Here is a 15508-nt window from a genome sequence, read left to right as displayed (position 1 = left end):
ACAAAGAGAAGGAGTCTACCACCTACTTCCTCAGCCACTTCATCTACAGACTCCTTGCTTGTACCACATGACTTGGCTCTGGCCAGCCTGATCTACTGTGGGGTGTCCCTGCCCATGGCAGACGGGTTGGAACTAGATTATCCTTGTGGTCCCTTCCAACCCTGACTGATTCTATGACTTACAGCACCATGCAAGGTCAGAAGTCACATCAGACACCACTGTAGGGGGATGCTGCTCTCAGAATACACCTTCACTTGAACAACACTTCTACCTCTTCCAACCCTCAAACCCTCTTACCAGCTCGCCCTGTCTTGCCCAAGTATTTCTTCATCCGTGCATTGTAAGGGAAGATCGATGTGGTAGCTCCAATTTCAGCTCCCATGTTACAGATTGTTGCCATTCCTAGAGAATGAGTGCCAGAAAATACCACAAGGTCAATGACAAAGTCCAAGGCCATTCAATTCTTCAAAAGCCACCTCACAGAAAAGACAGCACAGCCAAGAGAGATCAGGACATCATCCACAGATCCCTAACTCCACAGCAGAGGACACACTGACTGTGTTATGGCTGGCTCAGCCCCTAGTGTTTCTGACTGCTAGCAGTGCCTGTGACCAGGCTTTTCTGCCAGGAAGGAGCTGAAAACCAGGCTGATTCTTGCAGATACTGGAATGGATGACAGGGAATACCCTGTGTGCAACTGAGAACTTCATATATTCCAAGCAGTGAGCATTGTCTCTGCTACCTGCAGTGAGTCTCCTGCCCCACCCTCCCATCTCCTTTACCTTTACTAGAGCCAGAAATTTGCAATTTAATGGGTTTAGTAAAAAGCTCCTGGTGACAGAACACAATAGAGAAGAAAATCCCAAACATTACTGAGGGCACTGTCATGATCCATGGCTTTCAAGGACAGTGATGAAGCCGTAGAAGCTGCTGATTTACATTTAGCAAGCTAGAAGCAGGTGTCACAGGTCATGTTCCTCTGCTTTCATGGAAGAAAAATCCCAAGTTGCTCTCTGTTTGTAAACCCAAACATTCCAAGTGGCAGCCAAGCCTTGCAAATGGAGAGGAGAAGCCCAGCTTGAAGGCTGCACTTCAAGCCAAAGGAAGGGATGCTTGCCCTAAGTTGGCCCTAACTAGCATCAATGCAATTTTTGGTGGTTCAAAGTCAGTACCCATGCCCCACATTCACCAGTGTGAGGCTGCCCATTACAAACTGCTGCTTTCTGGTCTCCCCTCTGCCCTGCTTTTCTAAAGAGCTTTTCCTTTAGCAGCTGTCACACACATACCCACTTCAACTTGTTTGCTTCCCCTATCCACAGCCTATTTTAAGCTGATATGAAAATGTCATCATCTATCTCTGACATCTCCACCCTCCAAGCACACACCAGAATATCTCCACCCTTACCCTTATCCTGGTGCAGCACCGTGCAGGATTGCTCCCAATTAACCATTCAGTGTACTCAAAGTCACCAGAAGATTTAATGGAGGGAGGTCACTTCTCCACCAAGAGGGAGCTACCTTGTTTGATTTCCTCTCCCAGTTTGCCACCCACTGAGTGTCCCTCCAGACCGTGGGTGAACGTTTAATACTTCTTGTCTAACTCCCTTCCCAGCCTCCACAGACAACTCAGCAGCCAGCTCCAGCAACAATCCACTCAGAGAAGAGATCTGTGTTGCCTTACCAGTGCAGGAGATTGAATCCACACCAGGCCCATGGTACTCGATGATGGCACCTGTCCCACCCTTGACAGTGAGGATGCCAGCCACTTTCAGGATCACATCTTTAGGAGAAGTCCAGCCAGAAAGCTTGCCAGTCAATTTCACCCCAATAACCTGAGCAACAATAATGAAAAAAGAAAGAAAGAAATGCTGACATCATTTCCTTGCAGCAGCCAACACAATTGCTCAGATTTATTTTCCCCCCAAGAACCTAGGCGGTCACAATTCCCAAAAGGAGCAGATTCTGAAGTACTTAAACATGTGCAGAAGGGCTGAAACCACGGACAGGGCCAGATGAAGAAAGATCAACACTCACCTATCACTCTCAATCCCTGAATAAAAAGGCTGGAAATGCAAACTCAAAGCTCCCAGTGAATCACAGACCAGCAGTTTCAAGCAGTGTGTGATTACAAACAAGATTAGACTAGAATTAACCAGGTTGGAAAAGACCTTTGAGATCATTGAGTCCAACCTATCACCCAACACTATCTAATCAACTAAGCCATGGCACCAAGCAACCCATCCAGTCTCTTCCTAAACACCTCCAGTGATGGTGACTCCACCACCTCCCTGGGCAGCACATCCCAATGGCCAATCTCTCTTTCTATGAAGAACTTCTTCCTAACATCCAGCCTAAACCTCCCCTGGCACAGCTTGAGACTGTGTCCTCTTGTTCTGGTGCTGGTTGCCTGGGAGAAGATGCCAACCCCCACCTGGCTACAATCTCCCTTCAGGTAGTTGTAGAGAGCAAGAAGGTCTCCCCTGAGCCTCCTCTTCTCCAGGCTAGGCAACCCCAGCTCCCTCAGCCTCTCCTCATAGGGATTGTGCTCCAGACCCCTCCCCAGCTTTGTTGCCCTTCTCTGGACACACTCCAGCAAGTCAACATCTTTCCTAAACTGAGGGGTCCAGAACTGGACACAGGACTCAAGGTGTGGCCTAACCAGTGGTGAGTACAGGGGCAGAATAACTTCCCTGCTCCTGCTGGCCACACTATTCCTGATACAGGCCAGGATGCCACTGGCCTTCTTGGCCACCTGGGCAATGGTATATAGTAATGATATATAATGGTATATAGTGCCTGAAAAATCAATGTTTCTCACACAACTTTTATCTCACCCTTCACATTGAGGATTAATATTCCTTTTGCTCCTACCTTTGGGCACTTGAGCTCCCAAGGGATTCCTGCCATGACATCTACAGCATCAGCTCCACCCACACCAATGCAGATTCCTCCCAAGCCACCTCCGTTGGGGGTGTGTGAGTCTGTGCCGATCAGCATAACCCCAGGGTAGGAGTAGTTCTCCAGAATGATCTGAAAATATAAATGGATTGTTTGCTTGCTTGTTTGTTGGGAAAAGAGGGGGGAAGACAACAGGAAAGGTGACAAGAACAAAAATTTAGAACAGTCTGTAGTTGCACTTTTCAGTAGCATGACAGCAATTGAATTTGGTTTGGATTGGAAATCCACTTCTGTTTCAAGCTCCCTGTGGAGGGTGCAGTAACAGAGCAAGGTGCTCATCCCAGGACACCTCCATTTTCTTTCCACTGGAAGACTTCTTCCTTCCAGTTTTGGCTTTTGCTACAGTGCCACCCTTGTCAGGGCTCAAAAGCCTGTTTGTTAGTCTCCAAGCCCTTCATCAAGTGCTGAGCAAGTCATTTCACCTATCCAGTGCTAGTGAGACCTTTCATAGTCTCCCACACCAGTAGAATACCAACAGGCTCCTCCAACCCATGCTGCCAGCCAAAAACTAACCACAGAGAAGAATCCCTCACAAATACACCAGGAGGTTGACCTTCCCTTATTGCTGCTACTAATTCCATGCAAGGTTCTTCAACTCTTAACAAAACAGTTCTTTAACAAAATGACTTTGCTGTGGTAGCAGCACAATAGAGCACTCAAGCCAATGAACTTCTCACTGCATATGTGCTGCACCAACATTATGGACAGCCTTTCTGGGAAGCACAGAAATCACAGCATGTGCACCCCAGAACAGCTTGAACTGAAATAAGGTGGGCCCTGTGCTGAACAGACAAGGCTTTGCTTCTTGTACTTCCAGCTTTATTTGCTTGTAGCTCACATTAACACACTCATGTGAGAGAGGTCACTTTCCAGTCCTCACTTTGTGCCAGAGTTGGACTCTGAAGCTACACAACATGACCAATTTTCCTCCAGCCAGAGAAAAGCAGCCCCAAGAAAGCTGGCAACCACAGCACAGAGCTATGCTGCCATGTGACAGATGTTACAAGTAGCTTCGGAGCACAAATGACCTGAGGTGTTCCCACAACCTTTTGGGGAGCTCACCTGTTCCCTTTCTCTGTTGCATCACACTTAGTCACTCATTTTGCAGCTAATAAAATATAGCAGAGAGCTTTGACTGCACCTAGTCACAAGTTCCCTGCTGACAGGATGCCTATCAGTCAGCCTTTCTCCTCTTCATTCCTTATGTTTTGTGCTGCATTTCATTTTTTACTGCCTGTAACTCAGAGGAACAGTAAAAACAAAAAGTCTCTTGGACCCACAAAGCAAATCAACCAAGAGCAAGCTGGGGAAATCCTGTTGGTTTGAAAAAAAAGCCTCATTAAGTGGCAAGTTATCTTGGGGCAGTCATACCCTATAAAGGTGCAAGAGCTATAACAAGAGAATCTCATACTTGGGAACTGTTTTGCATTTTCTCCTGTTCACATAGCAACTTGGTATGTGTTGCCATTCTTGAGCACTTAAAGGAAGCTGCTCTCTTTGGTGTCCTCATATACTCCTGGTTTTTATGGATCCAAACCAATACTTTTTTCTTCAGGGTTATTCTGTATGCTCCCAAAGTGGCTTTCCTTACCACCAACAGCAATTCACATTATCCCCATGTAGCCAGCTTCAAGATATCACCTTACCATCCCCAACTGTACCAAGAGGAGCCAGCCCACAAGCAGTTAAGATATTTCAAGCTTCTGTGATTCACATGGCATGCTGTTGGCACTACCTAATCATGCCTTAGGTTACAGGCTGACCTTTAAGAAAAGGCACTGTTGTCATGAGAAGAGAGCAAGCAGGAAAGCTCACCCGCCCCGAGGAGCGCAGATTGCTTCCCCAAGCTGCTGAAATTCTCTAAGGTTTTGCTTTTGAGCTCTCTTCACCATAAGGTAAAAAAGCCACTGCATGTTCAAAGACTGCAAACATCTACACACAGGCTGTACCTGGTGAATGATTCCTGACCCAGGTTTCCAGAATCCCACTCCGTACTTGGCACCAGCCGTTGCTAGGAAGTTGTAGACCTCCTGGTTTATGTCCTGTTCAGGCAGGGAAACACAGAGCGTTAGCAATGCATTTTGTCCTTCCATACACCAAGAGCTCTAACACTTCCCCTTCCCTCCCATGCCTGTCTGTAGTTTGCTCCATGGTTTTGTAGCAGCTAGAGGGAGGTGCACATCACTTCTTTAAAACCAAAAGGGAGCAAAACTGTTTACCAGTGAGCTGTAACAGGCTATTTAATTTCCTCCAGCGTGTAGCTCTACTGAGTTATCTTTTCTTAGTCTCCAATTCCAAGCAGCACAAGGGAAATAGCACAACTGCAGGAAAACTCTGCCAAGAAAGCATTTCAAAGTGCTCACTTCTGGCATTCTCCATGTGGGGTTTTTTTAACCTGTTTCTCTTCTAGCCTCTCCTTCCTTCCATACCAGCTGTTGCTTTTGCTTTACAGATGCTTTGCAGACATTTCAAACCCCTGAGATAAGCGTTTTGCCTTTGTTTTTACACATTAAGACAGACAACTGAAAGTTGCTCGCTGCCAGGGGTGTTGGTGGGTCTCATTTCTCATCCCACCAAATCCTCTGCTTAAGACTCACACAACACTGCCTTTCTTGCTGCACCATCACCATTATTGGTGGAGATCACACCATGAAAATTGCTTGTGAGAATAACCATAGCTGCCACAGAAGTATGACACTATGTCCTGAGAGTTCCTGGCAGAGAAGTGGCAGAGGAGATAAGATAAGCACTAGGAAAGAGTTTCTTAAAGTCTGCTCTCATGCAGCTACCCTTCAGAATAAAGAGAAAGGGGAAACTGGAGATAATGGAAGAATTGTCTCAGCAGACATTTGCTGAAGTTTCCCATGAGGCAGCAGCAGTTCTTTAAGCCTCATTTTCCACTGGGAGTTGGGTCACTTCACTCTGTTTGTGCATCCCTCCTCCCAGTAAAGCATGCTGATGTGTCAGGAGCAGATCCAAACCACCCTCTGGCCTGCCAGCATTCATTGTGTGCCAACTGGCAGCAGCAGAAGCACAACCTAGTCAGAAGGTGGCAGGACCTTTATTTGCTCTGCTCAGAGTGGATGGCAAAGGGGGGACTCAGTTTAGCTCAGGGCTGCAGCAAATAGGATTGCTCTACAGAGAACAAATGCAGGAGTAGGGGGAGGCAGGTAAAGAATAGAAACTGGCTTATTTAGTAAGCCCCAAATTCTTAATCACACCACTTTGGCACAATTTAGGACTGAGACAAGTGGAACAAGAACTCCCCAAATACACTCCTGAGTGGAATAAGTTGCTTTACTGTGACCTGAAGGAGGAAGCCAGAAACAGCTACTTCAACATCAGGAGTTTCTGAGAAGTATGGTCTAAAATCTTAAAATGCAGGTAAGCCCCCACAAAGTGCTTACTGCTTGTCAATTTTGGGATCAACACCCAAGGGACAATTCCTGCTGGCTTGGACAGTGAACTCAGGCTAGGTCCACTTGGAATAACAAGATTTCCCCTGCTTCCCTGCTATTCTAAGACCATGCTCTCCCTTGGCAGAACCGTTGTGGAATGTAGGACAGAGGTGAATGTGTTTATATTTAACAGAAGCCCCTGTGGAGGAATAAGCAGTAAAACAGCAAGTGGGAAATTCTGAACAGGCAGTGAATCAGCAGTTGGACAAACACCACATTGAAACTCCCCAAGAGAAACCAGCATCCTCTATGCTTCTATACACATTTGCACCTGCCCTCACTAGCTCTGAAAGCTTCAGGTAGTGGCCTTCAGCTAGGCACTAGCAAATGGTTTGGGAAAAGAAAGCTTCCCTCTCACAGGATCCACCAGAGCAAGACAAACATGTTCAGGAAGTTTTTCACACTCCTCACTGCGGCATAAAGAGCACAACTCTCTAGGGCAATCTGTCTTCCTTTATTTCCTTTGGAAGCAGATTGTTCCTCTTCCCTTAGCTGAAATATCTTCTCACTCTGCAGAACACACACACGACCTGGGCTTCCACCCTTAATAGAGCAAGACTAGCTTTCCTTACATTCATGGTCATTTAGGCCCATGTAATGGATGGATCTCAGCTGGAAAACTCCAGAAGATCCATTCACTCTGTTCCTTTGCAGCAACTGACCTACTGTGGTGGGTTAACGCCCTTTTCTGAAAACAAAAAAACCAAAGCAGGGTGGAGGGCTTGCAGGTACTTTACCCTCCCTGCAGGGTGTTTCCCCCTGGGAAACCTGAGTCTGTTCCACTCCCCCCTCCCTGCCCAGCTAGGGTATAAAAAGCAGGACATCATAGCTGTTGGATCTCCTTTTCGCTCCTGCCTCTGCTGGATGAGAGCTACTGCAGCTGCCCCTCCTGCTCCTCAGCCACATGGCTGGACCTGATCCTTTTCCCTGCTGCCTCCACACCTCCTCAGAGAAAGACTGGTTTTGTATTATTCTTTTCTGTCCCCCTCCCATCCATTCTTGTTCCTTGCCCTTGTGAACTTTTTGCTGTTATTGCCATATATATATATAGTTGAAAGAAAAAATTCTTCGCCTCTCTACTCCCAAGCCGACTCCAGATTGTTGTTTAGTGGATTTGCTCCTTATCCTTTTTTTTCCCCTCTCTGTTTGGAGGGAGGAGGTGGGGGGTGGAGTGGGGAAGAGATTCTCAGCCCTTTTCCCCATTTGGGCTTTTAACTCCCAGTTAAGGCTCAAACCACTACACCCACCTACACAGCTGACCACCCCGGGCAGTCTGTTACCATATCTGATTCACGGCTGGGGGAAAACAAAACCCAACCAGACCACAAACCAAGCACCCCATCTCCCGTTGACTGGAAGGAGGCCTTCAAACAGACAAGATTCGAGTCTCTGCAGGAGTGACCTTGGCTCTCCGAAGATCCTTTTCACCGCCGGACTGGGCTTCGATGAGGTGATCACAGTGGATGGTGGAAGGCACAGCCACTTTGGGCAGCCCGCTGCTGATGAACTGCAGCATGGCCATCTGGGCGGTGGCGTCCTGCATGGCCACGCGGTCCGGCCGTAAGCGCAGGTAGGTCTTGCCCCGCTCAATCTCCTGCTTCTCTGGCTCATCCAGGTGGCCATACACAATCTTCTCAGACAAGGTCAGGGGACGATCAAGCCTGGGGAGGAGCAGAATTTTAGCGTCTGCATCTTGTCTGCTTCAGTATTTGCCCTTCTGACCTCTGAGCACGTGACGGAACGCTCCCCTGTATCACTCAGACTGCGCAGACCTATCAACACACAGAAACCCGCATCTTCTTCTCACAGCACTAAAATGTCAACAGGCAGCTGGCTAAAACAAGGGCCCAGTCCACAAAGTTCAGAAGTATATGGATTGATGTCACTGAATGGTTTCTTTTATAACCTTCCCATCACATTGACTCTGGTAATTCCTTGAGTCATGCCTCAGGACAGCAAACACGGAGGTGAGACAGAGGTCAGACTCAATTCACAAATACCAGATCCCTCAGCAGGGCAAGTACAGCTAAGTGGGAGTTTTGTGACCTCAGACCTTTCGACCTGCAGCTGTACCAGTTGAGGAACCTATTTATGTCAGTGGTGAGATCTTCTGAGAAGTAACTAAGTAGAAGGAGAAGTAACTAAGTAGGAGCAATGACTTGAAATGAGAGCTCCCTCATGTAACAAAGGACACAAAGACTGAAGGACATGTCATACAAACCCCTGCCAAGGAATGACAACTTAGCAGGCACACAAGCCTCAATCAGCAGATTAAGGTCACTCTATTTACATGTGCTACGAATTCCTAGCCCTCCTTTCTGTGTCTAATGCCTAGAGTGGAACACAGGACAACGCTCACCGCCAAAACAAGAGGAGCACTAGTCTGTAATGACCACTGCTCACATGCTGATGCCCCACGGAAGGAGCAGGGGTCAGTATGAAAGCTTCTCACTGAGGACACTAAGCAGAGGACAGAGCCCTTTCTAGCACCTCCTCTGCACATCACAGTGCTTCATCATCACCCACAACTCTTCCCACACCACTACGTGGAGACACCACAACTCACGCTTCCCTCTGCCCAAAGCGGCCCCCCTTAGTATGTATTCCCTGTGCCAGAGCCCCATGACATTTAGTTGCTGCTGTCCTGTGGCTGCAGAGCTAAATTCTGCACACTGACCCTTCCCTCTGCCCTCCTCCCCTCTCACCTCTTGCGGACGATGTTGATGTTCTTCTCCAGCTTCTCGTAGTTGATGTATTCATTGGGCTCAAAGTGGCTCATGGCCACCTTGGCCCGCTGGCACAGGACAGGAGCCACATGGTAACGTCGGATCCCACTGTTCAAGGCATGCTGGAGAGAAGGAGAATTTTAGTACTGGAACCTTGCAGAGTCAATTCCTGTGACATCCATAACCAAGAGTTTTTCAGTTGTTATTCCTGGGAGGCTGAGGAGTAGAAAAACTGCAGAAGTTTTTAAAGGCACCCAAAGAACATTTGGTTGTGCAAGGCTATTGTGTTAAACAATGAGACACCAGGTTACCCAGAACAGGTAGCACTTACTAAATTGCTTTACATTCCTATTTATAGCACCATAGGCAAGGGGAAATCTGCTTCTAGGCAATGCAGAAATGGTTTTTTAAGCAAACAGTAGTTTGCTATACTGACACTTTACAGCCATGGTGGAGGAGAACCCACGCAGTCTCCAAAGCAAGCTGGTATTGAGGTTATATTGAAGGACTGGCAGGTGACACAGAATGGGACTGAGCAGACACCCATGTGTTCCACCATCACAGACCATGTTCCCTATGCAGGGTCCCTGCACACAGCTACAAGGGTTATTTTATTATCACATAAGGTGAGCCATGTTTCAGTGCTAGCTAGGGTACCTTCAATGTATGTACCTGGTCAGTGAGGTAACTCAGAGCAGGAGAGAGGCAGGATGTGGAACAAACACATCAGCTTCACCAACCTGGCTGCACAGATCCATATGCTATCCACCTTCACTCTCACCTTTCCCCTGAGAAAAGCTTTGCACTTGCCCTACAGGTGAATTAACAGCAGGACAGGACAACTGTGCTGTGAGCTGAACACAGCAGCAGCAAACGGCATGGGAAAACCCCTAAATTTTGCTTGGCAGCTTCCACAGCAGAACAAGTTCCCTGGAGCATGAGAGAAGGTCAGGCTGTGGCAAGGCACTTTTACAGCACCTGACCTGAAAGAGACAGGTCAGTGCCCAGGGCTAAAAAGCTCTCACACAGCTTTGAAAACTAAGTCAGACAGCTGCCTCCAAAACACTTCCAAGGACATTGCAACATGCATTTCTTACATCCTTTGAAAGTCTCAAAGGATGGCACTAGAAGTCTGGAAACAGACTGAAGAATTCAGAGGTCTTTCTTCTCCAGTATTACACACTTCTCAATCTCCTTTTTTCTACACATCCTCTACTTCAGCATTACAAGGCTTTGATAAGTACAGGTTAATAAACACAGCAGTACTGCCCTCTTGGATGTATGATTGACTGAGCTGGGGTTGCTTAGCCTGGAGAAGAGGAGGCTCAGGGGAGACCTTATTGCTCTCTACAACTACCTGAAGGGAGGTTGTAGCCAGGTGGGGGTTGGTCTCTTCTCCCAGGTAACCAGCACCAGAACAAGAGGACACAGTCTCAAGCTGGGCCAGGGGAGGTTTAGGCTGGAGGTTAGGAAGAAGCTCTTCATAGAAAGAGTGATTGCCCATTGGAATGTGCTGCCCAGGGAGGTGGTGGAGTCACCATCACTGGAGGTGTTTAAGAGAAGACTGGCTGTGGCACTTGGTGCCATGGTTTAGTTGATTAGATGGTGTTGGGTGATAGGTTGGTCCTGATGATCTCAAAGGTCTTTTGCAACCTGGTTAATTCTATTCTGTTCTATTGTAAATCAACAAATATTCCTTGCACAGAACACAACCACAGCACCTAGCACTGGGCTTGGTGTCTTAAAAATGCTACTCAATTCTTTACCTCTGTACAAGCATTTTTAATTTGTCCTTGCCAATTCCACACTTGCTCCAGTTTTCCTGTCAGCAGCATTGCATGCATTGTCTGCAACACTCCCAATCAAGGAGGCATCACCAATTTTTACCCAAATCTCTTGTTTTCAATAATACCTGTTAGCATATCTGTTAGTATTTACACCACAAACAGCTCAGCAAATCGAGGTGAGATTTAGCAGTGTTTCCTGGCACTTATAAGGGTGTAGTTTGCTTTTTCACTCAACAGTCCTAAGCTTTAGGTATCCAGGTTCAGATATTCAGACTTAGAGCAGCTGTACACCACTTTAGTTCAGGACATCTGCAGTAAGTGAACACGGCAGCACATGAGAGGGCACTGCTCCTCCAGCAGTGCAAGTGAAACCCAGTGATTAAATTTCACCGGGGTGCACTTCAAGCTTAGAACTTCCAGAATGCATCACAGGTGTCAGGGTTCAGACTTTTCCTTTTTCCACCAGCCAAAAAAAAAAACAACCCTCAACCACCAAATCAAATAAAGCCAATCAAAACAAACACCATCCAGCTTCTCAATGTTTTAACATGCATAAGGTGGTCTTTACTCAGCAGCCATTTAACTTCTGTTTCTTTTTATCGGCCCCCTCCCCTCCCTCTCCCCCTTTTTTTTTCCCTTTTTGAAACCCAAGCATTTACCCAGCACAATTAATGCTGTGGAAATGCCTTCACCTTACAAGATATCCACTATCCTGTGAAAGTCTCCAGCTCCTGGGGTGGCTGGAGAAAACACTAAAGGATTTCATCAAAGTTCACAGAAAAAGAAACCTCTTCCTCTGACCAGGAAAGACATTTAGGTTTAATGCAGTGGCTCCTTTTTACACACACACATCCCCCTTCCCTGCAACTAACCCTGCAACACAACTGACCAGTGGAGTTCCTCCTTGTCACCCAGTAAACTGAAAGCTGCTTTGGAATAAACTAATAATAAACTAATGGCAGAGGCCCCACAGCATTCTACTCTTGTCTGGGACCAAAGCTCATTAAGATAAAAATCTGAAGCGAGGCTTTCCAAAGAACCTTTGCTGACAAAATTCAGGGATTTATTTTTTCCCCCAGTTTGAGCATATGTATCTTTCCATTTCAAACTGCAATGGCTGGCTGAGATGTATTATTTACCCAACCCCTACAGAAATATTCAAGTGGGAATTGCAGAAGCAGCAATACAAAGTAGTCGACTCCTGCTTGATCGTAACTTCGGGCTACCAGAAGTGGAGAGGGAGGCTGTTTAAGTGAAGGACCCTCTCTGGGCATGGAGGTTGGCAAGAGAGGCCTCAAAAATAGCAGGTCTGTTTCTGTGATGGCCAGAAAGACTGGGGGAAAAAAAAAGAAATAGAATCATCCAGGCCAGTCTGAGAATGATTTCAGTATTCAGTATTCCTAAGGTTGGAAGAGACCTCAAAGATCATCACATCCAACCTGTCACCACAGACCTCATGACTAGAGTATTTCTGTCTATGTAAGACTTTTAAAAGGCACCTATTAAAGAAGTCCTCTCTTCATTTTACTGCAATCTCAATCTCCTCCCACATCTCTCTTGGGAATTAATTTCATCCAATATGATTGTTCTCATCCCAGCACCCACCACCCCTAAGGAGCCATCACCAGTGATGAGCAAGAGCATACAGCATCTGGTTCAAAAGCCTGATTTCTCCTCATATAGGTTCTGCATTTTATCACTCATCACACTTGTCTGTTCTCTCTGCCTGTCCTTTTGCCACTTCATCTGCCAAAACTGAGTGGCAGAATTAGAAGATAAAGGAAAAGCCACAAGCCTAACAGTTTCCAGCTTCACACCCACTCACTCTTCCCTGATGCAGCAGGTGACTTGCAGGGCTTTGGTGGTGTTTTTTTACTGCATAGTGAGAAGTTCCTTGAGACCAACAGCCAAGGCAAACTGGCAGCCAGCAATCTATACATTTTCCCTTTTATCCAGGAACTGCTCACCCAGCAAACAGCTGCCCAGTGATGCTCCCTCACCTGGCACTGAATTTGTTACCCCAGAAACTGAGCGTCCTTAGTCAGATCTCAGTCCAAGAAAGCAATCATTACACGGCTCCCAAATCTAGCAGCATTCTGACTGCCAGGTGAAAAGCTTGCTTATGAAACACAAAAAAGCCACACTACTAAATGGGTCATGATTTTTCAAATGTCTGCAAGGAAGCCAACACTTAATCTCTATAGATTTTAAAAGCTCACTTTGAGCAGCTTGCTGTCTTGCACGATCCAGATGCAAAGGGACTCTGAATTCGGAACCTAACTTACCTTTAGAGGAGCACAGTAAGCAAAGAGTCACAGCAAATGTACTACATGCACTGCTATCTGGGAAATCAGTCCTAGAAATCCTAGCTGAAACCCAAAAATACCATCTTTCCTCATCCTCCCTCAGCTAGGAAGACTGGCCAAGTTTCCAACATTCACCATGATTCAGCCTGAAAAAAAAACAAGCAGCAGTGTGGTATAATCAAATTGTAAATGCAGTCTAATTTTCCAGATCTACCCACAAAGAGCAACCCAAATTAGGGCTCTGGAGAGCAGTTTAGCTCTAGCTGGCATTGCTTTCTGCCAAACACACAAAGCTTCTCATACATCATTTCAGCACTCACCTACCAGACCCTCAAGAAATCCCTGATGCTTCAAATGGCTTAGAGTTTTACAGTACTACTCTTTGCAGTCAACCCTCAGCAAGCACGGCTCACAAAATGGGATGCTACTAAAAGCATGCCTCAGATAGGAATGAGAAAGATCTTGACCCTTTGAGGCCATTAGAATTGTACTTTAAGTAGGCCAGCCAGCCCAAACAAGGCTAATTCCAACTAATTTCCCTCAGAGGTAAGCTTCCTATGCAGTTCCAATTCCAGAACAGCTCTAGGCTGGGAGATGAGCAGAAACTATGCTAATAACACGTGCCACGGTCAATGGTGGCACTATCACAGCAACTGGCAAGGTGATTCTCACACTCATTAATCTCTAGGCTGCTACACATAGGCAAAACAAAATTGCCTCCTAAAAAGATCACTTCTAAGCATATTTACCACCATGGATGCAGCCCTTCACAATGGAAAGAAAAAAACACATGTATTCAGAGCCTGATCATAGAAGGCAGCCTCCCAGAATACTAAATCCCTCACCTTCGCTGTGCTAGCAATGCATTTGCTTTGCATGATAAAACATTAACCTCAGCAAATGACTCTTCTCATGCAGTGACACCTCATGAGAGCCAATTCAGTGTCCTAATAGAGGATTTGCCTTCATTTTATGAGTAGGCATGCGTGTGTCAAAGTACAAACTAAAAGCTATATAACAATTAAGAATGAATACACCAAGTTAACGTCTGCTTAAACTGAAAAAGCTTTACTTTACTGAACACCTGCCTCTGAGGAAGGAAGAAAGCAATACAAAGCATGAATTAAGCTTCACAAAGTACTTTCAAAAGCCAAGTTCTTACTTTGGCTCCCAAAGAAAAGGGAACATGCTGGCCAAGGTCACAAATGGAAAACTCAGAAGTTAAATTGCCTGAGTTATCACATGCTTGACTAAGGGTTACAAAGGCTTTCCTCCATCTGTTAGCAGCCCTAAAAAAAGAGGAATTCATTCTGATATTTGTCTTCTCAGCTCTGAAAGATCATGACATTCTATTATTGAGTACACATTAAATGCAGTAACATCTCAAGTAAGAGAATGTCTGTGGTAACCTCATACTACAGGCAGACGTGATTTTTAGAGGTCATGATAGACAGAACTATGAGAAACACTATCACTGCCTTGGGGGGGGGGGAAGGCAATTTATATGTGTGTCTAGAATGCTTTTCAGCCTTCCTAGGTCTTGTTTATATAGAGACCCTCGCATATTTTCACCCAGAGACCTCTGCACATACTAAAAGCAGATCTTTTGAAGCAAAGTACGGAGGCTTTTCGGTCACTCACATAATGGGGAGTCACCTTGTGCTACTGGACGCTGATAAGGGGAAGAAATAGAAAACGAGAGGAAAACAAAAGCAGGCCCTCGGGAAAGACTTTTTATTCCACCGTGAGGGCCCATGCCCTCAGGGTCACCGTCCGGCCAGACACCCCGCTGGGCCCACCGTTTGACAGGGACTCTAGCCCACCAAGGCGGGGTCCGGCCGCTGCGGGCGAGGCGGTGAGGCCAGGCCGCGTCCCCGCCGGCCGTTCACCTTGTCCTCACCTTGAGGCCCGACCGGGCCCAGCGGCGGGACGCACCTTGCCCCGGAGCCCGGGAGATGGCAGGGCTGCCGCTGCAGCCTCCCCACCATCGCCATGGATACGTGGCGCTGGTCCCGACCGGGGACACGTTGACCTACACGCGGAGGCGGGACGTGCAGGGACAGTCCCGATCGAAGGTTGAGGTCACCCGTGCCCCCGGCGAATAACGGTCCTCACCCCGCCGCGACTCTCTCCCTCCCGCTCGCCACCCGCTCCGCCCGCCGGCACGCCGCTCGCCCGCCCCGCTCACCCGCAGCCGAGCCGCCAGGACGCAGTACGGCGCCATTTTGTTCACTGACAAAGATGAAGTCGCGCCCCGATGGCGTCACCCGGCC

The 15508-nt window shown here is 47.1% G+C and overlaps 1 protein-coding gene across 1 annotated transcript in view; it reads right to left on the bottom strand.

The window, feature by feature from the left end:
* Positions 1-15508, bottom strand: part of ACO2 (aconitase 2) — a 24240-nt gene extending 8732 nt beyond the window's left edge. Inside the window, exons 1-7 of the mRNA XM_068142555.1 lie at positions 15424-15508; positions 9122-9264; positions 7819-8077; positions 4908-5000; positions 2872-3030; positions 1682-1832; positions 298-402 (exon numbers count right to left, since the gene is read on the bottom strand). Of these exons, the coding sequence (XP_067998656.1) occupies positions 298-402; positions 1682-1832; positions 2872-3030; positions 4908-5000; positions 7819-8077; positions 9122-9264; positions 15424-15459 (946 nt within the window). The 5' untranslated portion in view covers positions 15460-15508. The remainder of the gene's footprint in view (positions 1-297; positions 403-1681; positions 1833-2871; positions 3031-4907; positions 5001-7818; positions 8078-9121; positions 9265-15423) is intronic.

The sequence above is a fragment of the Melanerpes formicivorus genome, unplaced genomic scaffold, assembly GCF_026170545.1.
Source record: "Melanerpes formicivorus ecotype bairdi unplaced genomic scaffold, bMelFor1.0.p_v2 SCAF_8, whole genome shotgun sequence".
Lineage (NCBI taxonomy): Eukaryota > Metazoa > Chordata > Aves > Piciformes > Picidae > Melanerpes > Melanerpes formicivorus.
Note: the sequence above shows the minus strand (reverse complement) of the source record. Positions and strands in the feature narration are given on the sequence as shown.